This window comes from Crocodylus siamensis, chromosome 2, assembly GCF_052110815.1.
Source record: "Crocodylus siamensis isolate JL-2025a chromosome 2, ASM5211081v1, whole genome shotgun sequence".
NCBI lineage: Eukaryota > Metazoa > Chordata > Crocodylia > Crocodylidae > Crocodylus > Crocodylus siamensis.
In genome coordinates, this window is record NC_143396.1 from 277226181 (window position 1) to 277250207 (window position 24027).

At 42.0% G+C, this 24027-nt stretch overlaps 1 protein-coding gene and 1 pseudogene across 1 annotated transcript in view; one reads left to right on the top strand and one right to left on the bottom strand.

Annotated features, from left to right (window-relative positions):
• Positions 1 to 23394, top strand: part of ASPG (asparaginase) — an 83457-nt gene extending 60063 nt beyond the window's left edge. Inside the window, exons 11-16 of the mRNA XM_090034659.1 lie at positions 1085 to 1180; positions 4474 to 4637; positions 13660 to 13746; positions 19787 to 19886; positions 20225 to 20284; positions 22870 to 23394. Coding sequence (XP_089890785.1) covers positions 1085 to 1180; positions 4474 to 4637; positions 13660 to 13746; positions 19787 to 19886; positions 20225 to 20284; positions 22870 to 22911 — 549 coding nt within the window. The 3' untranslated portion in view covers positions 22912 to 23394. The remainder of the gene's footprint in view (positions 1 to 1084; positions 1181 to 4473; positions 4638 to 13659; positions 13747 to 19786; positions 19887 to 20224; positions 20285 to 22869) is intronic.
• Positions 1235 to 2872, bottom strand: LOC149872255 (uncharacterized; annotated as a pseudogene).
• Positions 23395 to 24027: the final 633 nt, after the last annotated feature.

Below are 24027 nucleotides of genomic sequence, written 5' to 3' on the forward strand. Positions count from 1 at the left end.
TTCCATTATGAAAATTATGTTCATCACTGCTGGCAGCTCAGCTGCTGCCACTTTCCCATGTTCTGTCATCACCCAAAGTACAGAATTGCTCAGCTATGGCTCTGCTGCTTCCAGTGGATGAACAAGTTCAAGGCTATTCAACTAGTGGCCTGCAAGCCGCATGTGACCCCCTTGGCACCCATTCAGTCCCTGCTTACCCTGTTGCTCCAGCTGTTATAGCATCTGGAGTCTCTGCACTCCCCTTCCCTCTTTTGTCTTCTGCATTCTGGGCCTGCCCTGGGGAGTGGTGTAGCAGAGCACAGGGAGCTCTGGGTGAGGCCATGGCTACGTGGTGAATGGTGCAGTAGTAGAAGAGGGGGGCAGGGGTCCATGCGGTATCATTGCAACAGTGCGGTGGGGGGGGGCATCTGTGTGGCCCACGGAGCACGTGGACCCTGCTGACTACAAGTTGGACAGCTCTGAGCTAGCTTATTCAGAGGTAGCCTGAGGATCTCTACAGGTCACTGCATTGTGCTATGTAAACATAACCTCTAAGACTTGATACACTTATTGCTCAGGAAAGCAAACATTTTAGAACATACTGATACAATTGCATGTTATTTATTGGCCAAATCTAGTTCCTACAGAAGTCAATGAGGCCAGAAATGGTTCCCAAGGAACTAATATTTGGTTTTAAAATGAGCACATCTTGGTAACAGGCTGGAAATTACTGTATGGAATTCAGATATAGTCACTGGCATGTAATTCTGCAGGTATTTAAGCTGTAATTAACATGTGTGTCCCCAATAGTGTAGGATAGTTAATTTTATTCCAGTGTTACTGGAAAGGGAGCAATTTCCTAAGTAGTTGTAGGTAAATTGGATTTTATAAACTGGGGAAAATGTGTACACCACTCCTTTCCTTCAAGAACATGGACATCATCATCTTAATAACTAGTGTGCTTCCCATTTATTATGGAGAAATTACATCTAAACCCGGGTGTACTATTGTTGTGATGTAGACATCAGTAGTAGGAGAGATGCTAATGTTGAATTACAAGATGTACAAGTTACTGACGCTACCTGCATTTTATTTTGTTGCTCAGGAGTTGGAAGCCGTTAGAGATGCATTAATTCCCTCTTTAGCCTGTGCTGCAGCTAATATCGGTGACATAGATGCTCTTAAAGCCATAGGAGGACAGGTAACATTGACTTTTTTTAAAGAAGCTATTTTAAAGTATCAAATACAAACTGCATTAATAGGTGCACTAGTAAGTGATTAGAAACAATCAATGTGTCTTGATGAAAGTGTAGGCTAAGATATTGTTAGCCTTTTTAGAAGTTCCAGAGTTGGAAAATGTTGATCTACAAAGCTGTTGCTAGTCCATAAATCTTTTAAGTGCTTGTATTCCTCTCTAACTACTGGACATCTCTGCATTATGATTTTGCATGCAGAGTTGTGCCAGTAATTGATTTTTGCCTTGCTTGGCCCAAATTTAATAGGGAAGGGAAGGCAGTTGGCTGGAAGTGAACCCTTGCACCCGTATACTTTCTTTCATTATTTTTAGCACAATATACAATTTGGAATGAATATTTTTTTAGGTGAGTTGAAACATTGTGTTCAGTTTGAGAGGTATGATTTCTTTCAAAAGTAGGCCAAGTTCAAAATGAAAACACTTGAAACAAAAATTGCCAGGTCTGTCTGTGTCACGGAGTGGAGTCCTAGGGGTGGCCATGATCTCCCCTAGCGCCCCCTAACGTGCCAAGTTTACTTCAAGCACCCTCTAAATCTTTCCTGCCACGTCTTGATCTTAAGTATTAAAGGGAGGCTGCCTTTTGTCCTCTTGGACACGGTTTTTTCCTGCTGTCACATGTTCAAGAACCTCTAGCCTTTCCTTTAGTGTGTCCGTGTTCTTTAAGGTCTGCAGTTCTTGCCCTGCTGTTACCTTCTCTTCTGACCTCTTAACCTCCTTCAGTTCTTGGATTTTCATGGTCATCAGGTTACTTGCCTCTTGTAGCCTCTTATTTTCAGCCTCCAACCCCTGAATCTCTTTCCTCATAGTTTGTATTTCAAACTGTAACTGTTCTTTTTCTGCCTTTATCTCTGCTTCTGTAGCCTGGCTATCTTCTAGGAGGGTTTTAAGCGACTGTACCTGTTCTCCGAGCTGGTCTTTTCCCACCTCCACACTCTGTAACTGGGACTATAACCCCTCATTCTCTTTTACTTTGGCTTCTAACTCCTTTTCAAGGGACAGGTTCCGATCAGGCAATGTCTCATAGTTTGCCATGTAAGCTTTTACCTTCTCCATCTCCTGCGCGATCACCTTGCCATCTTCTGAAGTTCGGGTTTCCCTCAGATTTTCTCGCAGCTGTTTGACAAGATATTCGGCCCCCAAACATCTCTCCTGCCATCTCTCCAGGTCCTCATGCAGGCCTTCTATTTGGTCCCCTTGGCTGTGGACTTCCTTTTGTAGGACTCCTATTAGGCCTCTGGCCACCTCCAGTTTCTGCTGCATCTCCTGCTGTTCCCCTGCCTGGGTTGTGCAGGCTTCAGGTGACCTTGCCGTCCACACTTTCATCTCCTTCTGCATCTTCTGCAGCTTCTCTTCCCTCTCTTGGCTCTTCTGGGCTTTATTCGCAATAAGCTGTTCTAGCGCATGAGTTCTCCCAGCTTCCGCCACTATCAAGCTCCTAATTTCTTTGGAGCCTCCTTCCTTTTTCCCTGCTTGTATCCGCTGTTCTAACCCCGTGGCCTTTGCCTCCACTTGTTCTTTCTGAGACTTTGCCGCTTCTAATTCCCACTCTAGCCGGGCTGTCTTCTCCAACTCATCTATCCACAATAGCCAGGCAAAATTCTCCTGTCTCAGGTTCTCTATATCCACTGCCTCTGCCATAGCTAGCTTGGTCTTACTCCCTTCCTGATTGGGCTCTAATGCTTCCCCTTGTACCGTTTCCGGGGTGGTGACTTCCTACTCTGTCCCCCCCGTTCTGGTCCACATCATCTCTGTATTCCTACTATTCTCTCTCAAGTCCGGTTTTAGCCCATAGGTTTGTTCCCCTTTTCAGGGACATGGGTTTCTTCCCTGCGCACGGCCAAATTCCCGGCCAATGTATCACTTTGTCACAGAGCGGGGTCCTATGGGTGGCCATGATCTCCCCTAGTGTCCCCTAACATGCCAAGTTTACTTCAAGCACCCTCAAAATCTCGCCCGCCACGTCTTGATCTTAAGTTTTAAAGGGAAGCTGCCTCTTGGACATGGTTTTCTCCTGCTGACATTGTGTTCTGTTTTTTATAATGGGGTTTCCGTGAACCCTGGCCTTATGGGCCATGTGTGGCTCCAACCACCCCTGTACCACACCCCAAGCCTCGCTGATATCCCGGATGGTTTTCTGTCTGGCTCGCTGTGCCCTCTCTGGCGCTTGGGCTCGCTGTGGCCCTTGATTCTCACTGCGCCCTCTGGCGCTCTGGCTTTCCACAGCCTTGTCTCTTGCAACTGCGCCCCACAGGTGCTCTGGCTTTCCACAGCCTCGTCTGGCTACCCCCTTGCTTTGGGGCTTCTCTCACTGCCCCCTTGTTCTGGGGCTCCCTTGCATTGCCCCTTTGCTCTGGGGACTCCTCGTGCTGCCCCCTTTGCTCTGGGGCACTGTGGAGCCCCTATGAGGCCTCCTCCAACCCCTAATAGCTTCACCCAGTCCTCCAGTTGTAAACTGTAAACAGAAACTCAAACCTCTTGGCTACAACATAAATTCAAGCTGCTTGGCTATAAAATTAGTCCCGCCACATCAGGGGCGCTCTGTCCTTCCCCCAGTCTCAGAGCTATACCTGCGGTCCAGCCTCTCCTCTTAGGTCAGTCCGGCAGAGCTCCTTCCTCTATGGCTGCTAGCAGGGAACTCCCTGCCTGGCCTCAGCCTGGGAATTATATAGGGGCCAGGCCCTGACCCTTCCTGTCAGCTGACTTCTACTGGTTGCCCTGGCAACCTGCAACTGGGCTCCTTACTTACTGCTTCCTAAGTAGCAGGCATCTCAGTACACTGCTGTAGTCTGCATTGCATTGGACTGGGCTAGGGAATGCTAGAGAACTGTTAAGAGAATGCATCCTGCCCACCCTCCTCTACTTCAGAGATGCCATATGCTGAAAAAGGTGTGATGTCCCCCCTTTGAGACTCTTGCCTGCTGCCACTCAGCCTTGGGTATCCACATTAGTGCATTGAGTATATGCGGGGCAAGAGTAAATGGCTGGATGTATGTTCACAATGGTGTTCCCCACCATCATGGTCCAGTCAGTACAGAAGTGCCCAAAATGTTTAATTTTGAGATTGCCAAAATGAGGCAGTCAGAATTGCCCCAGTTGATCCCAAATGGTTTTGGTCCTGCTGAAACTGTGTTTTTTGTCAAACTTGCTAAAAGGAAGAATCGCTCCTCTCTACTGAACCAGCCAGCTTCTACTGTGTTGCTGTTACCTCTTAATCAGCACAAGCAATGTCTGTGTTGCAGGATGGAAACTTGAGCTGTGAAGATTACGATGGCCGAACTCCACTTCATGTTGCATCGAGTGAAGGACACTTGCCACTAGTTGAGTATTTACTGAAGTCTGGGGCCACCGTTTATGCTAAAGACAGATACGGCACTACACCACTGATGAATGCAGTTAAGTTCAGGTATAGGAAATATTTTACACAAATGTCTATGAAAGAACTAACCTTATATTTTGCTTCAGATTTCAGTCACTTCTAGCTAATGGTTTGGGTCCATATTCTTAAGTACTTAAAAGGAGGGGTCAGTTGTGTAAATGACAGCAATTACCATAGTTTCAAAGGAGAAGTAAATGATTTGCCTAATTAGATTTTATCTAAAGTAAACAGAATTTTGGAGGTCTGTAATTTAAGGTTTTTTTGTTTTTTGTTTTGCATCTGCCCCTTAATTATGAACTCCATTTTTGGCAATGAAGTTTTTATTTAATTTTAAAAACAAAGTGCATCTTGGCCAAAGTGGTGAGGTGCTATATTTCTTTTGGCAGGAAGCAGAGTCAGGAATTAAAGCAGTGGGGAGCGGGGTGTATCTAACCTCCTGCCCCATCAAGAACAAAGGACCAGACTACGCCAGTAGGGTTTGCATCAAGTCTCTTGTCTACATACCTAGGTGGGGCTTAAAAAGCAGCATGAGTTAGAGGGACAGTCTGTCTTTTTCAATCTGCCCCTAAAAAGCAAAACCCAAAAAGTTGCTTGAGTCCAATGATTTTTAGTGCACTTAAAGTGCATGTCTGTCTTTCACCCCAAATATTCCTGTTCATAGAGAGGGGGAATGTCTGTTTTCCCCCGAACCCCCTGTCCCCTGTCGGGGTTGGTTGTAGTTACCTCCAGATTCTGACTGTTCTGAGTCAAGTGGAAAAACATCTACAAAAAAGACTCCAGGCTTTTTGTCTCTCCAAGAGCTGTGCATCATAGCTCAGCAGTGACCCTGTTCTCTGCTAACTTGGGGCTCAGGCCCGTGCATGGCCATTTACTATGATACTGTTATATTTAAACAATTCCTACATCTACATATTTGGCCATATCTTAGAGCTATGAAAGCTTCCCCCCTCCTCTTTTGATATAAAAAACATTTTAAGAACCTTATAAAAGACAGATCAAAACTGTCTCTAGCTCGACGGAGAGACTATTATGCTACTATTAGATGTTCCTGTGAATCAGGCACCTGCATAGCGCATATATATATATATATAAACCACACCCAACTACTGCCTGAGGAATTTCACATGAACTTGATGTTTGGATTCCTTTGCATTGCCACTCCTATGATAGACTCCTACTGTGACTCGTAAGCGCTTTAAACCTGTATGCCCATTCTGAAATGGGGAGTCATGAAAGGAAACTGAATCCTAACTATTTTTAGAATCATAGAAAATGAGGGTTGGAAGGGACTGTAGGAGGTCACACCTAGTCCAAGCCCCTGCTCAAAGTAAGACTACCCCCAACTATCTCATCCCAGCCAAAGCTTTTCCTAGCTGGGTCTTAAAAACCTCCAAGCATGGAGATTCCACCACCTCTCTGGGTAACCTGTTCCAGTGCTTTGCTACCCTCCTAGTGAGAGTTTTTCCTAATATCCAACCCAGACTTCCCTTGCTGCAACTTGAAACCGTTGCTCCTTGTTCTGTCTTCAAAGAGACTGGTGGCCAGCATTAGGTTTTGTTTAAGTTTGTGCCTTTGTGAGAATGAGAGGAAAACCTAAATATGCCACTTCATCATCTCCCTAAAATTGGCTTCCGGCCTTTGGTGTGAATGTTCTACACTTTATACTGAGTTTTAATTGGCACTGGATGTTAGAAATCTAATTGAGCTAGTTTACCTCTAATCCTGATGTGTGCATGTGTGTGTGTGTGTGTATGTGTGTAGAGTTATATACGTGCCAAAAAATTTCTCTATTGCAAAACACTTTAATTCAGATCATAAAACAATTGCCAGCTGAAGGTGAAGAAAAACTCTACGTAAATTGGCACATTTTGTTTTACGTTGTAGAGGGAAAAGAAAGGACCCGCCTTAAAAATGAATAGTGAAGACTATTCACTGTTTTAAATTGTGGTCAGAATTGCAAAATACAAGGGTTTTTTAATGGATTTTTTTTTAACTTAACAGAACCCTGCATTGATTGATCTCACTTCCTGGAAACGTGTTTTAGTTTAATAGCAATATGATCATAGTACGGTAATCACTTCTCTTAAGTGATCACTTACTGCTTTGATTCCACTTTTGTAACCTAACATGCATGTTTGAATAGTAGTTGTTGTTTTCTCTCTCCCTTTTAACATGAATAAAATGGTTAAGGCTCACATTTTCTGCCAAAAGCATATTCATAGACAAACAAAACAGCCTGCCTTCACAGTAGTATCTTGACTAGTCTCTTGCCATAAATAATTTTTTCTTAACTTTTAAAATTTCTCCTTTATAGACATTAAAATGTTGAGCTGCTTTAAAATGAAAACTAGATTGCTGCATGTCCATTTTCTGTCTTCTAATACGTGCACATTTCCTTATATTGTACAACTTACTTGAAGTCTCATTCATTTTAGGTAAAGAGTAATGAGACCATTATTAATGTAGAACAATTATTTTAACATAAGAAAATTAGCATCTCTTTCATTTTCCTAGGCCCTCTATGGGATGCTCTTTTACAACAACAACAAAATACTTTTAATAAAAATAAAACTTTTTATAGGTATGAAAAATGTTTCAAATCAAAGCTTCATGTATATTGTGTGTGTGTGAAACACTTCCTTTTTATCTTGAATTTATGGACCAAAAAGGAAGAGTTGGATACATACCATATTAGCTTGCTGATGTGACAATATCAGAGGCAAGAGCAGGTGAAGATACCTCTTAAGTCTACATGTTTAAATACTTGATATTTGAAGGGTTCCTTAAGACTTGAGGTAAAGCACAAATTAAAATATGATCCTGGCTCTTTAAATCACACTGACATTTGTTTGTTATGCAGAACTTCAGAACTTGAAATTCATAATGATTCAACACTGTGAAGGCTAAACGAGAGAAACTGAGCCAATGGTATCATAGTTTTCTTAGTTGCTAAGGAAGCGAGGATAAAAAATGAAGCCAATCAAGCTGAGATGTACATCGCATCTGCGTCTTTTTAAATGGGTGGTGAAACATGTGCTGCCCAAAGCCCCAGTCCTGCAAATGCTTATACATATCCTTAATTTTGCATGTGTAATTCATTCCTTTGATGTCAGTGCATTTGCATAAATGTCTATGGTGTCAGGGCCTGAGTCTATAAAGCAACACAGAATCTTGGAAATAACAACTGCGTCTAAACAAGGTGTTGCTGACTTGAGAGCCATGTCCTGCAGAGTCGGTGTTGATGGAAGTTGTGCAAATCTGCCCCTCATGGGGTCGAGTCTGAAAGATTATGCATTCAGTTCTTTAAGTGCTTACTGTCCGTTAATTAATTTATATTCCTGCTGAAATGCCTGGCATGTATTTGCTGCATATTCATATCATATTATTGGTGCTAGTACTGTAGTCATTCAGGGGAAAAAAGTTTGAAAATGCTGAAAACTTTTAGTAGGGTTGGTGTGTTGTTGTAGTTGTGATGATCTAGGGAATAGGTGAGAAAGAAGGTGGGTTTTTTTTACATATTTTTTTTTTACCAACTGTATAGTTAGGAGAAATTTTAGACAAGCTTTTATGCACATGAGTGACCTGAGGAAGGGCATGTTATTGCCCAAAAACTTGTCTAACATCTCTCCAGTTGGTCCAATAAAATATATCACCAGAAAACCCCCCTACCCCAAACCCTTGCTTTTTACATGGGTCTTCAGAGTTGCATGACATGACACAGTCAGTCTTTTAATGTTAAACAACAAAGAATGTCCAATCAATTAAGCCTCTAACAATAGCCCTAGAGGAGTATATATTCAGTCATTTCCTTGAACTTTTAAAAACAAATACCAAGTGTCTTTCATGTGGATAAAAATATGCACTAAGTATCTTAGAGCTTGAAACCAGTCTTGGAACATTTAATCATGTTAATGCAGATAAGCATGTAGTCGCATAAATTGTGGTAATATGGGTATAGTTTAAGTTTCTTAGCATTTAAGAAACCAATACTGTACTAAGACTTCATGAGAAAAGCAACATATGTGACTTACTGGCTGCACCTACATATTTCACTCATGTCCACTGACTGGAATGTGTGAGGTGCTCAGTTTGCATTTTTAGGCAGATTAGCCCTCAAGTGTGAACTGTATCATGCTGCTACTATAAATTATATGTAATAATTATACATGATTGTTTCTCTTTAATATTTTTTTATTTTTATCAAATAGGATACTCAGCCAATATGTGAACAGTGCTAATTGCTGGGAAACTATCTCTTTTTTAAGAGCAGTAGTATTATTCTAGAAGACCCCAGGAGGGAAAAATATTATTTATTTGATTTATTTTTCCCCCTTTTATTTAACTTCCTGTAAAACCCTCACTCCTGATTAAAACTAACTTGCAACTGCATTACAACTTTGAAAGATAATGAAAGAGAATTAATTTCCAGGGGTGAAGCTGTTGAAAAGGTAGAAAAATGACTTTTTAAACAATTTGGTCTGCACTTAAATCCCTTGATAAGTACTTGGCCAAACAAAGCTAGCCAATGAAATTAATGTCTGCATTTTCCAACAGTTTTTTCCCATTGTCCATTTTTACACTGAACATAACATTTGTGTTTCTGACTGTTTTAGTGGCATTATAGACATTTACAAATTCTGAACAAGATACAGGAAAGACATAGGGCTCTGAGGCAGTCTATTCAGACACCCTGGCAGCTGTTGCCTGACTCTTGCAAGGCCACTGAAAAAAGCATGGTGACTGGGATTCCCTCTTGCAGCAACTGTTGACTTCACACAAATCCCAGAAGACTAAGGGGAGCTGATCATTCCTCTGTATCTTCAGCACTAGAGGAGGAGGTAGCTAAAGAAGAGAATCTGCTCAAGTGGCCAAAAATCTGCCAAAGGAAGGGAAGCTGGAGCCTTTTTGTGGGTTTTTAGGGGGAAATGCTTTCTGCTGCATGGGGAATGCTGATCCCAAAAATAGCCATTTTCAATTGTGCTTTCAAACTTGCTTGTAGAGTGCTGTTAGGGCCCAGATGCAAAGTCACATGGGTCTGGTGGAGTTTTGCAAGCACTGAGAGTAAGAAGCCGTAGAGATTGGCAGGAATGGTCTGACCCTGCTTTGGGTTCTTGTTATTGGGAGGAATTCTCCATGGGTCTAGGGTTATTTTCCCCAATGTGGACTATATTTAATTATTTTTAATACTGCAAAAATGCCAGTGGAGCATTGGTCTTCATGCTATTATGCTGAATACCAAGTGGAGAACTCTAGTTTTAGGAATGTTAGAAATGGAAAGTACTCTAAGGCAGCCATCACAAAAAGGAGGCATAAATGCTATTTATGTTTAGTTCTGTATAAAACTCAGGTTTGACTAAGTGGAAGAGATCTGCCTTAATCACTTATTTGCTTATGCCAACACTGTATTTTAAATGATTACCAAATTGCTTTGTATACTGGCTAAATAGGTCTGACATGAATTGCATTATAGAATTAAAAGTAAATGCAGGACTGCTTCATGCTTGCTGTTTCCAAGAGACCCTTGGTGGTAACCTGCCGTGTCTCAAGGGACTCACTTAGTGAGATATTTGAGATAACTAAACAAACTTACTACACACTTACAGTAAGGGACTTTGCTGGCTTTGCTGCTGTGAAACAAAAGGAATGAAGGTTTCTGTTTGCTCCAGAGCAAAAAATGCAAACTCCCCATTGAGCAGCTTGAAGAATTTAATCTTTTGAAAGGCAAAATTGGTGGGGGGAAAAAAACCAACACAAACCACAATCCCATCATGTAGATGTTGGATAGGAATTCAAGAAATCAAGGTCTTCTAAGGTTTATGTTTTTAAATAGGCTTCATCTTGACAAACTTAAAAGTAGGTCTGATTCCTCCAGTTGAAGATAAGCTTATTAACCTCTTGTTCAGTTCCAAACCAAGAGAGTAATATTGGGATCTCCTAGAAAAACATAATATATGGAAATGATAGAAATGTTACATAAGTTTGAACTTGCTTTTAATTTTGCTGATGAATGAATGTTGAAGGGGGGCTGACTTTCATACCTAAGCCTTTGCTTTTTCAATCCAGTGTATTTAATGAGTAGTGTCATGTTTGTTTATTCCAGAGTATCACTGCTATGTCCACCTCTTCACACACACAAGAAAGTAACAGCATGAGCAATTATACTTGAAATAGTCATTGTAAAGCTGTCTCTGGTATCTCCATGCTCTTGCTGAAATTTAAATTCTGCTTTGGGGCCTGGGTGTTAGGCAGCAGATGGATTAACAACCTTTCATCTTTCTAAATTTGGTTCCAAATCTTGCAGGTCACAAGTGAAAGGCATTACTGGATGAAATATTCCAACTGTTACACCTTTTCCACATGCTTTAATGTCATCTCTTTTTATTATTACCTACCTATGGTCCATTAGCACATTTTGCATCCTTGCCACAGCTTTTTAGTGTAAACAATGATGTTTTAAGAAACCACTGCAGTAGCCTCAGTTAAGCCATTTCCAGGCTCTGTGGCTGAGGGACAGAGCTGGTTTGGTCATCTGAAATCTATTGGACAGTGTCCAAAGAGTACATTCAAAGGGAAGGACCATGCAGGCATCCTAAAGGATCATAGGTGAGGTAGTAGGCTCTAAAGAAGTTTGGAAGAACCCAGGTTGGCACTTAGCTTCTCCACAGTTCAAATACAAATTTAAAATAAATGGAATTTCATGAAACTTCAGAAGTTTGACCATTTCCCTTTTCCTTTTTTTTTTAGTTCATTAAGTCGCATTACTAACATTTAAATAAGATACATTTTAAGCTTGAAAAAAACAAAATGTTAACCTAATTACTATACCGTTGTTACTGTTTTAGTAAATGGCTTGATGGATTTATCTATTCATTTCTGCATGTTGGTGCTTGCATAGAATAATAGAAAATAAGGTTTGTAAGGGACCTCAGGACCTCAAAGCAGGGCCACCCCCAACTAGATCATCCCAGCCAAGGCTTTATCTATGCAGGGCTTAAAAACCTTCAGAGATGGAGATTTCACAGCTCTCTGGGTAACCTGTTCAAGTGCTTTACTACGCTCCCAGTGAAAGAATTTTTCCTAATATCTGACCTAAATTTCCCTTGCTGCAACTTGAGATCCTTGCTTCTTGTTGTGTTGTCTGCCACCACTGAGAACAGTCTTTGGAACCACCTTCAGGTAGTGGAAGACAGTTATTAAATCCCTTTCGAGTCTTCTCCAGACTAAATAAGCTCCCTCAGCCTCTCCTCAGAAGTCATGTCCCCTAGCCCTCGAACCATTTCTGTTGCCCTCCACTGGACTCTCTCCAATTTGTCCACATCCTTTCTATAGTGGGGGCCCAGAACTGGGCACAGTACTCCAGATGTGGCCTCACCAGTGCTGAATAGAAGGGAATAATCACTTCCCACAGGTGCATCGTATCTGTACCTGTACACATCCATCTTTTCTAAATAGTCCTTAACCTGTTCTTTCATCACTGGCTGCTCACCATTTCCCCAAACTATGTTGCCGGGTGCAGTAGTCTGGGAGCTGACCTTGCCTGTGGAGACTGAGGTGAAAAAGACATTGAGTACTTCAGCCTTTTCCACATCCTCTGTCACTAGGTTGTGTTCCCCTTTCAGTAAGGGACCCACACTTTCCCTGGTCTTCCTCTTGTTTCTGACATCTCTGTAGAACCCCTTCTTGTTATGCTTCATGTCCTTTGCTAGCTGCAAGGCCAGTTGTGCTTTAGCTTTTCTGATTTCATCCCTGCCTGTCCGAGCAATACTCTTGTACCCCTCCCTAGTCACTTCTCCGAGCTTCCACTTGTTGTGAGGTTCCTTTTTGTGTTTTAGCTCATTAAGAGTCCCCCACGAAGCCACGCTGCTGCTCTCCTTCCTTCCTTTCCTTAGGATCCTGAACTCAGTAACGTCATGATTGCTGCTACTGCACACGTTGCCACTCACTTCTACATTCCCCACCAATTCTTCCCTGTTTGTGAGCAGCAGGTCAAGAAGAGCATGGTTCCTAGTTGGCCTCTCAAACACACTCTCCAAAAACTTCCTGGATTGCTTGTGCACTGCTGTATTGCCCTCCCAGCAGATGCCAGGGTTATTGAAGTCCCCCATGAGTACCAGGGTCCATGATTTGGAAACTTGTGCTAGCTATTTGAAGAAAGCCTCATGTATCAGATATGCTTGGTTTGGTGGCTTACAGCAGACGCCCACCATGACATCACCTTGTTGCTGTCCCTTAACTCAGAGACTTTCAACAGACCTATCCCCGGCTTCATCTGATATTCTGAGCAATCATACAGCTCTTTTACATAAAGAGCAACTCCTCCTCCTCCTCTTCTGTCCTGCCTGTCTATCCTGAACAGTTTTATACCCATCCATAACAATACTCTAGTCATACACGCTATCCCACCAGGTCTGTTATTCCAAGCACATCATAGTTCTGTGACTACGAGAGCACTTCCTATTATTCCTCCTTGTTTTCCAGGCTCCATGCATTTGTGTAGAGACATTTGCAGTAACTAGCCAATTGCTGTGCTTTCTCAGGAAGAATGAGAAGGCCTCCCCGGTTGCCCCTTCTTGCTTATGCTGCCTCCAGGCCACTTGCTTTCCCACTTACCTCAGGACTTGGGCCTCCCTCCTCTGGCAAATGTAGCTTAAAGCTGTCTTGACAAAGAGCAAAGAGACTATAATGGAAGCAATAAGGAGCAGAAGTATAAGAACAGATTGAAAGAACTTGTGTCTATTTCTGTTAGTATTGGATTCGGGAACTCTCTTACATCTTCCTAGAACTTGCATGCAAGATGATTAAATGAGGTGAAAAGCATGTGTCTCTTCCTGCCGGCCATCTTCACCTGGGGGATCTGTTCATTAGCCTCACTTTCTATTTTTGTGGTGGTGGCTGGCTGGCTGGGAGGAGGGTTCTAGTCTGGGGAAAAAGTGAGAACTGCTGTGTGATTGACAGTGGTTGTAGACTGCTTGTTTTGATCTGTTGTTTTCTTCCAAAATATCCGGTAAAATGATTCTTTCTTTCTTTCTTGCTTGCTTTTTTGATAAAGACATATGAAAGTGATTCAGCTACTGCGAGACACTGGAGCTCACCTTTCCCATCAAGACCTGCAGAACATTGGAACAGAGCTTTGCAGGTAAACCCGACTTGAATTCAGAAGTGACACTAATAGAAGCTGGTCACTTAGGCTAATATCCTGTAGTTACAGGCCTTGTCTATGTTAGTATATGCCAGCCAGATTCTGTATTCTGTTTGTGTTTAATTTAATAATTATAAAAGGCAAGTGAAGTAACAAAGCTGACTCTTGGCTGTGTGACACAACAGTAGTAGCACAGCACAGATCCACAAGAAAAGTAGGAAGCATAATGGAAACTGTAAGGAGGTTTGAAAAACGATCTTTCTGGTTTCTAATTCATTGCCATTTCTATTAGGCTATAGTGAGTTTGTATTTTTAAAGCATGCAGATTTTTTTTTTTTTGAGATTAGATCCACAGGAACAAGGTATATTCTTAGCAATGGATGTATATTTAAATTTCCATATTATGGAGGAGCAGTTTAATTTTTGACTACAAAGAGGATAGCATTTCTCTCAAGAACAGCAAGTTCCAATAAGTTTTTGGGTTCTGTCTTGCAACTTGAACACTCTGGCTTAAATCCCTGATAGTACTTAACTGCGTGCTTAACTTCAGCATGTAAAGTCCTCTTCAAATCGACACTTCCCAGACACTGCTCCTTCATGCTATTGTTCCATTTCTAAAACACCTATAAAACTCAAGGCATATATAGATCTTCTGAAGAAGTCATGGGGCCTGCACGGTCATGTGCAGGTAGGTTCCTCTGAGAACTGTTGTGACTTCTACTGCTATTAAAGTAACATGTCTTTCTTTCCCACTTCCCTTACAGTCTCCAAATTAAAAAACTTAGGTCTCACTCAGACAAAATCCCAAGAGAAAACATTGCATGTCAAGGCCTACAGGCCTCTTCTAGACCCACGGAGGAAGTGGATTCCATAATCAAGAGTCCTTCACTGACAACATGTAGCTACCAGTTCATGGACATCTATATATAGAGTTTTACTTAGGTGGAGTATCTCAACTGCCATGACAAATATGAAACACACAGTATAGGCTTATACTGCATACCTCCCAGAGAATTGTAAGGGATGGAAAGAATAGAAAGACTTTCCAAATCAAGAGCTTTTTAGTTCTAACTCACCTTTCAAGAATATTAGGAGTGGCTCAGAAAATTACATTCTTTCAGAAATTAATTTACCCATACTTTTCAAGCCTTCTACCATCTGCAGGACCTGTTTAGTTAGCTAGCCTGAGAGCAGAACTCTAGAAAATGAGCATACGGTCTCAGACAAAAACTGAATGTCATGTAATTTGTCACACTGCTTAGGGAATATCATATGAACTGTCTCTGGATCACATGTTATCCTGTCTACTAAATATGCTGTTGAATATAGTACCATAAACTCCTGAGGCTTTCTGAGAGAACTTAAATTTGCTTTAATAGTGCTAGGCAAATGGCAGCAATACATTTTTGAAAGGTACTGTACATGTGTGCAGGGGCTGAATGAGTAAGTTTGTGTGTGGTTACTACATAAGAAATGGGGGTGGGGAATAAAATTCATGGTCTAATATGAGCAGAGCATGAAGCAGCTCTGAAGTAGCATAGTCATGAGCTAGAGCCCAACCCTGATTTAGAGCCTGTGATTACTATAGAAATATACACTGGAATTAAGTGGCCAGCCCCCTTGACTGTCCTTTATGGAGCTGGGATGGAGTCCAGTTCCACATCATACTAAGTGTTAAGACACCCTGACTAGCTGGCTTTTCAGCAGCCCATTCCTTCACAAGAGAAGCACTTTACTTAAGCTGCTCAGGGCTTCTTCTATCACCCTTTGTACTTAGCTAGCTTTTCCCCATGGGGCATGAGTCAAAATGCTAAAAGGTTTACGGTTAGTTAACTTTGGGATATGACAGTGCTTGGAGGATTTGGCTGCAGAATATCAACTAGAATTTTCTTCTGCAGGAAGAGAGAAATGTACTTGCAAGTAAATTTCGATGACATTATTCTGCCTTATAGCCAACCTTTTTAAGGGTTCGATATTTCATTTTATTTTAAAAAGTGTAGCAAGAAAGTTTCATTATTGAAATGGTGGATTCTCCCACTTTGAAATGTGAACTTGCCAGTTATCTATTAACATCTTCAGAATCTGTTTTTATCCTACAGAGGTATTATTAGCTTTATGGAAGACAAAGCTGAGGCTAGGCATAATGGTGTATTCTTGGATTTTGTTCTGAAAACTGCTGATCAGGATCTGGTTTAGCCAGGAATTTGATTTTAACCAGACAGTTAAAATAGAAAACAACACTAGAAATTGAAGTGAAATGTGAACTGTTTATAAGTTTTCATACTGCAAAACTGAAGTAAAGGCAGGAGAGCAAGCAAGCAAGTTCACTCTCTCTCACAGGTATTATGAAATCCAAGGATGCTCTCAAAGTTTGTTTTCATAAACATATGCAGGCGAGCAAAGATTTTAACTGCAGTCATGGTTGTTGGGGACATACAGCTCTGAATACCTGACTATCTTTCAAAAAAATACAGTATGGCACAGATTCTTGTGGCCTTAATCTGTCATCTTGGTTACAAAGCCTAAATGAAAGGTATGTAGGGACTGACTTTATTCAGGGCTATTGATCATATTTAGTCTAGAAAGAATTATTTGAGTACTGCACAGAACTATTAACTTATGTCAAGGTTTTTCACCAACAGAGAAGCATAATCTCTTTACTGCCTGGATAACACAGTAGTTATAGGCATCTTGCTTTCCTCGAGTAGTTTTGCACAAACAGAGAACAGGCATGGTTACTAGCTGGAGCTGTGCGAGTCCCTGAGAACAATGAAGTCCTAACATCACTTACAGTTTGAAGGGAATTGCCTGAAGGCTGTTCAGCCTTCCCACACTATGCAGGACAAGTCAGCAGTACCTCCATGGGAAATGTTGTTTGCAACCACTGATGCGTTTACAAGCTGAAATGTGATGGTCTTCATTCTTATTTTGATGTTATCACAATGTGTGTTTTGAAACAGTGAAAAACCCCAGGATTGGCAGGCTGTGTTTATGCTTGTCTATTAGTGTGCAACCTGCACATATTACTTAACATTCCTACTTGTATCGCTATTCTGCTATCTTTGATTTCTCTTCTGTCATCACGGTATTTTTTTCCCGATAATGGCCATTCTGGTAATACCGAACTGTTCCCTACTCTTCCTTCCCAAATGGCAAAAATGTAATGACCATTCTCATGTGTTCTCCCTGCCTCCAGCAAGGTGTATCAGGTGGCCCAGTAGCTTAGCAAATATGTCCATGTGCACATTGCTGGCATGTGTTTAACCCTCACTGCTGAAGGATGCCTTGTTTATATTATGACTTCAATTTTTGTATTTTTAGTTTTTACTCCTTGATCTTTGATGTGAAAAGAACCATGAAAATGATCCATTTGTTCTTTAGTAACTACCCCCGAAGACTTTTAAATTTATAGGTAAGGTTGCTGCCATAAATACTAAAATCTGTACAAAATACAAAGCAAATATTACAACGAAAAGAAATGTGATATACTTTTAAAGTCTTTCAACATATCTGTCAGTAACATATGTATATATTAAACTATGTGAAACACATAATTAGTACTTATGATGAAAGCATTCAAGTATATACCCTGTGACTTGGTTAATGTGATTTTTGGAACTGAAAGGAGATTTTTTTTCATGTTGATATTATTTATAACAACAAAATTTGTGAACTATAAGTAGTCAAACATGCAAATTTTCTATAATGAGCTAAATCTGTTTATTCTTTGGCAGGTAATTGTTCAAATTCCGTTTAACTGAGTAAACTGAGAATGCATGTTTTCCTAATGTGCAGCAACCTTTAATTACTGATTTGTCATTGACGATCATTATTTTTGTTTGTTTGCTGACTTCAAAGCAGTTTCATAGTTCAAACCTCCCTGGCATTGTAACTTTGAACTGCCCTTTCTGAATAGGTGATGTCAAGCAGACAGTATCCAAGCACGGCAGTTCTTGCTCGTGTTGCTACGGTGAATTGGCTGACTTGCCTGGATGTTTTGGCTACGCTTCTGAATGCTCTCCTGCCTGGGCAAAGAGGTTTTCACTTTACAAGTGCCTGAATGACAAACCCACTTCTGGCTACACAATACTTTGTCTAGGTGTTGAGAAGCTTTGGAATCCTGTGCAAGAGGCAGTGATTTCTTAAGAGTGATATTATTTCTTGGGCCAACTACATAGTTGGGATAAAGTTAATCCAATAGAAGAGATCATCCTAAGAAATCCTTGCCTCTTGCACAATTTCTGGACCATCACAGCTACAATATCATTCTTACACTACCAAATCCTATATACTAGCTTTTGTTTTAAAGTCCAGGAGCTTCCTCTTGTATCTTTGGCAAGAAGCGAATCTTCCTAAACAAAATACCTTTCATTTGTTGAGGGATCACTTCTGGAGCACTTAGTTTCCCTACTTTCCTATTGCTTTGCTGACTCATGCATTTTATTTAAGGGCTCTTCCTTTAGCTCCATATTATATTCCCTGCCCCTTGATCAGTTGTCAAGAGGAAGGAGCTTTCTGTAAAAGTGTAGTCTCAAAAATGCCAGCCTGCTCCACTATTAAACTCTCACACACAATGCAGGCCTGGACTCTTCTTCTACCCTGTCCCACACTATCCTACAAGTCATAGACACAAGGAAGGCCTTTCCTTTGTTCCCCTTCTTACTCTCCTCACTAGCTTGTATTGTAGTTAAGAATGGCCTTGCTCCAGCTTTCTTCCCACTCATCTTTCAGTTGCAGCAGTCGGAGGCCTTCACTCCCCTTTCTATGTTTTTATAAGTATCTAGAAATATTTTATCAATCTCTATGAAGTGGTTTCAGACTCAGCTGTGGATTGACATGCCGTAGCTTTCTTGGCTGCCAGCCCTTGACATTTCACCTTCATTTCCCCACCCCACTCCCAGTCAGAACAGCTCCACTGCATAAAGTGCCTCCTATCATCTGTACTTCACATGTTCACAAAGAGCGATATTCAGGGCAACAGGCGGGGTACCACAGTCTGACCTAAATAAACCAGCCTTTTCCTTCTCTCTCTCCTATCTTTTTCTTCTGTGAAAACTATCAACAACTAGGTGACTGTCAGGCTTCAGAACTGACCTCTTGAAGTGGCTGGGGTGCTCGGTTGCTATTTCAGCCTGTCTGCAGACTCAAGATACTGGGATTCATCCAGGTTTTTTTATTTGTAACACAAGAACTAGAAACACTGTCCAAACTGAAAGCTTACAGATCCCAGATCCTGATAGGTCACCAAGAGGCAGCAGGAAACTTTTTGGAGTGGGTCACACGGTAGAGTTTTAATCCACTTCTTTGTCTTTTGATTCATTGTGTTGTATGGTGTTTTCTATAAATGTGGATGCAGACCATCCTTAGCAGAGGTTTTATTCTCAGAACATGTAAAATGGATGGGGCGAGGTGGCGGGGGCGGCTATGAGTTTTATAAATAACCCTTTAACAAAGATCCAAATAACGTAGCTGTCTTAAAACTATCCAAAAAGCACCACAAACAGGGCACCATAATCTCTGATCATGAGTAGCTACTTGATGCTAAAGGAAATGTTTTTTTCACATATGTTATCTATAGCCTTTGGAGCCTTCTTCAAAAAGGTGCAGTGTTTTGGTAGTATGTCTGCTCTCCTCTTCTCTACATGGATCCTCAAACTGGTATTGAACAGATGGAACCCTGAAACAGAATTGTGGGCTAAACCCCCTTTAAACTTCATTTAATGAGATAAATATGTTGTGAAATATGAAACTGCAGGTCTCTTTTCCCTTTGGTCATAGTCACACCCACTGGGTGAAACTAGCCTGTTGTAAGTTGCTTGTAGTACAGCCCTGTTAATTTAAGGAACTGATTCATCAAGTAATGTTGCTTGCTCAGCTGTTCATAGCTTTTGTAATCTCCCTCCCTCACCCTACCACCCTGGAAGCCATGCTGAACCTGTTGTTTGTTTCAGTATTCACAGTAATTTCCCCTTTAGGTAACAGAATGCATCATTATAGTGAATATCCTTAAGATTAACTTTAATGGTTCCTTTTCTAGACTTGCTGCTAATGGTGATGTGGAAGGGCTGTATGCCTGGTATCTGGCTGGTGCAGACATGGAAGAAACTGGTTATGATGGCCGAACTCCCTTACAAGTTGTAAGTGTGCCCTGTGCTATGTTGCATGTGGAGCTCTAGCCATATATGCTGTGGCACAACCATCTGGAATGTCAGACAGTGTTTGGTTGGGAAAGTTAAATGCAGTTAAATGTGTTTGATTAAAAAAAAGCAAATCTTTGCTTCAGAGTTGACACTCCCAGAACTGCTGTCAAGTAAAATTGTCCAGCATCATCATTCAGGAATAAGCATTCCATTCAGGCTTTCAATAGTTTGTGTTAGTTTTTTGATTTCTCATAAGAGTGTGTGTGCACGCACATGCACATGCAGGCATGCACGTACAACATGACAGCATTTACTCTTTATATTTCTGTTTACAGGCAGAGACTAAAGGCAATTCAGAGCTCCTAAACTTCTTTGATCAATGGAAGACAAAGAAGGTAAGGATATTTTAAAAGCTTGAGGTTACTGGAACCCATCTAGATCAGCCTTTATATTTTTTGTTAGAAAGTTATATACTTAAAGCACAGAACAGTACTCAGGAATTCTGGATTCAATCTTCTATTGAAACACAAACTTTCTATATGACCTTGAGCACATAATTCATAACAAATTTTATACATTGGCAATTAGATAATAAAAGACCCGAATGTAAAAGGCCTCACAAAATCACTTTATTATGGTAGATGCTGACATGGGTTAATGGAAGATGAGATTTCCAGAAACTGTATCTGAATTCTAAACTATCAGCACTAATTCACAAAATCAGCAAATTGGGCATATCTTCCTCAAGGAACAGTCAACAAAACCCTGTGCATTGTCTAGATGCTTAGAGGTTTGGTATCCAATTATAGAAATATGTTTAAATTGCCTTCAGTTATTTCTCATCTCCAGTACAGTGTGCTCCTGCTGTAGAACAGATCTCTCTCTTCCAGATCAGAGAGGCAAAATATTAAAGCACCCACCCCAGAAACCTAATTCATTGTTTTGGGGTAGATTTCTACTCCCCTGCAAATGTAGAACAGGGCTGCTGGTGGATGTGAGCAGGAAATTCCATTTGGACTGGCAGAATTTGACACCCTTTTAAATCAATGGTCACCAACTGGTCGATAGGGATTGACTGGTGGATCCTGGAGCTTCTTAAAGTGAATCCTGGGCCATGGGGGCTGAGCATGCATGTGCACCACCTCTCCTGCCCCCTGTTCCCCAAGCCTAGCAGGTCAGTTGGTGGGCGGAGGGAAGGGGCAGAGGCCCAGGGGGGATGTGCAGTGGGCTTGGGGCGCAAAGCCTGGCCCACAGCTGCAGCTGGGGTGGGGGATGGAGCTGCAAGTGGCTCGTCCAGGGTGGATTGGGGAGCAGGGCAGGGCACACAGCCTGGGAGGGCATGGGGGTGTGTGTGCCCCTGGATCTGCATGTGGGGCGGGATGGGCCAGGGCTGGAGCTAGGGCCAGGGCAGTGGCAGCACCAGGCTGTTCCTGGCCAAGCTGCACTGGGAGAAGGGCCACCGGGTGGGAGGGGGAAGGAGCTCTAGCCCCTTCAAACCCCCACTTCCAGAACCACCACTGAGTGCAGCATGGGCCAGGCCTGGCAGGAACAGCCCAGAGCAGCCTTCCCCTCCTCTTCCTCCTCAACCCCCCCGAGGACATGTGGGGGCTGGCAGGCGTGGGGAGGGCAAGCTGGTGCTGCTGGCTGGAAGGTTGTGCTGGGGTGTTCCTGCCAGGCCTGGCCCATGGTGTGCTTGGGGATGGCACTGGGAGTGGGGATTCAGGGGGCTACAGCCCCCCCTGGGGCCCCGCTCCCAGTGCTGCCACCACAGCTGCCTGGCTTTAGCAACGTGGCCAGGAACAGGCTGGTGCAACCCTGGTCCCAGCCTGCCATGCGTGCAGATCTGGGGACCCCCCCAGGCCCTCCTGGGCTGCGTGCTCCCCTCTCCCCCTGCCCCTTGGGCAAGCTGCTTGTGGCTCCATCCCTCGCCCTGCCCCGACTGTGCAGGGCTTGCTCCTCCCTCACCCCTGCTGAGTGGGTGGCAGATCGAGGCTCCAGCGGTGAGGGAGGGAGTGGGGCTAGGGCTTGATCTGCCCTGCCCCCCATAGCCCTTTCCCCTCCCCGCAGACTTACCTGCTGGGTGGAGGTAGGGGGTATATCTTTGGTTCCTTTTAAATTCCAAAAGTGATCTCTGACTTAAAAAGGTTAGAGACCATTGTTTTACATGCTGGTATAAATAAGTACACCAGCTTCTGGGAAGTGGAGAGTCTGACCTTCTGTCCTTTAGGGCATCTATACACGTGCTCTGTGGTGGGGAGGAGAGGGGGGAGGCACTTTAATTAGAGTGGCTCTGAGAGCTGCTCTAATTAAAGCACCCACAGCATCATGTGTATTCAGCCTCCTGTACTTCAAAATGGTGGTGGGGACATTTGAACTTAACTTCATTCAATGAGCTTTATTTCAAGCACCCCCACCACCATTTTGAGGCATTGGGATGCTGAATACATGTGACACAAGAGGCTGCTGGAGTGCATAAATTAACATGCTCCAGCAGACTCCATTAATTGAGTCTGCTCCATCGCAAGCAGATGTCCAGCATGTGTATAGGTGCCCTTAGTTTTTAAAATAAAAGGAGTGGATGTGGGAGGAATGACAGTCTTGAGCTAAATTTGAAGCCTTTAAGGTTTTCCTGTAGTCATGATGGAATATTTTCAAGCATTTTTTAATATTTTCACAATGCAGGAAATGATACATGAAATAACTTAATTTTTCAGAAGTCAGTGGTGGGGTTGTGGGGGGAGGGCTTTCAGATAAAATATTTGAGATTTGAAGAGAAACTCATAACCTTAACTCTGTACCATGCAGCAACTTTCTCGTGCTTCCTATGGTCAGAACCACCTCTAGACAGAAAGGGTCTTGACTGTTGGGTCAAAGCTCACTCCAGATGCTGCAGCTGAAGCTCCTAGAAAGGCTATAGCCATTACATGGAAATGTGGCACAGTTTAAAACTAATCTTTCCTTTTATATGTTGTCTCCATAGGTCAGAGAAGATGAGTATGCCCGTTCTGAGTACCAGTTTTGAACAATTAGAAGTTGGACAGTTAATAAAAAGAGGAATGTGCTGGGGTGTATTGTAAACCTAAAATAGATGTGGAAATATTTAACTTTCTATGTAGTATGTTTATTTTAGCACTTACTTTAAACATGAAAACCTCTACTAGCATGTCACCTCTCAGTATAGTTTGCTTTTCAGTGCTAAGTGGCTGATTTGTATAAAAAAGGAATGCCAGGATGGAAAGCCTCTTTATTGTTGTAATTTGGGGTGGGGGAGGGTTGGGCAGGGGAGTGTTAATTTATAATTTACTGAATCAATGAGGAACATGCTTCATGCAGACTGCTTCCTGTTGCACTGAATCTGTGAAGGGAAATGTTCATAGTTAATTGTACTTTTTTGGGTTTAAACTAATAAAATTTCTGGGGGAAAAATGTTTGTGTCACTTCGCATGTTTTTGCAATAGTTTTGATCATCTTGGTAATAATTACAGCAGTTGTGTGTCAGTGCAATAAATTGTTAGTCAAAGCCTTCTACTTGCAGTTCTGTACTACTCTACCAATATGTCATTTCAAATTTCACTGTTAGGTCTGATGCTGGAAGCATTTAAGGGACTCTTTAGGTAAACTGAGCTTTTGTATGAATGACACATTTTATCAAGACTCAATCAGAATGACCACAGGTTGGAGATCCACTCATTTTTAGTAGCTAAGGAACGAATAGTTTCATGGTTTAAAGAAATAACTCTTCTAGATATGAAAGCTTTGTAATATCTTGTATCCAACATGCTAACTAGAATTTGCAAATACAGGGTGTACTTTTAGTGTGTGTGTGCACACATGCCAAAAGTACACCCTGTATTTGCAAATTCTAGTTACCATGTCGGATATATATACACATTGTGCATGTAGGTGATGGAGAAATTTCTGCTAAGGTAAAGAGCTGTATTTATCTAATTTTGGTTGTTTTTCTGCCACCCAGAAATGGAGTCTTTGCAGAAGCATCAGGTAGCATCTCTTCTTATTTTCCCCTTTCCTACTGCCCTTATTCTCATTCAGTCAATGTGCCATTGATCCTTTTCTGAGCTCTTTAGTGTTGGAACATTCCCAGGCTGCATTATATATCAGACTTTACTAGGAATCTGAT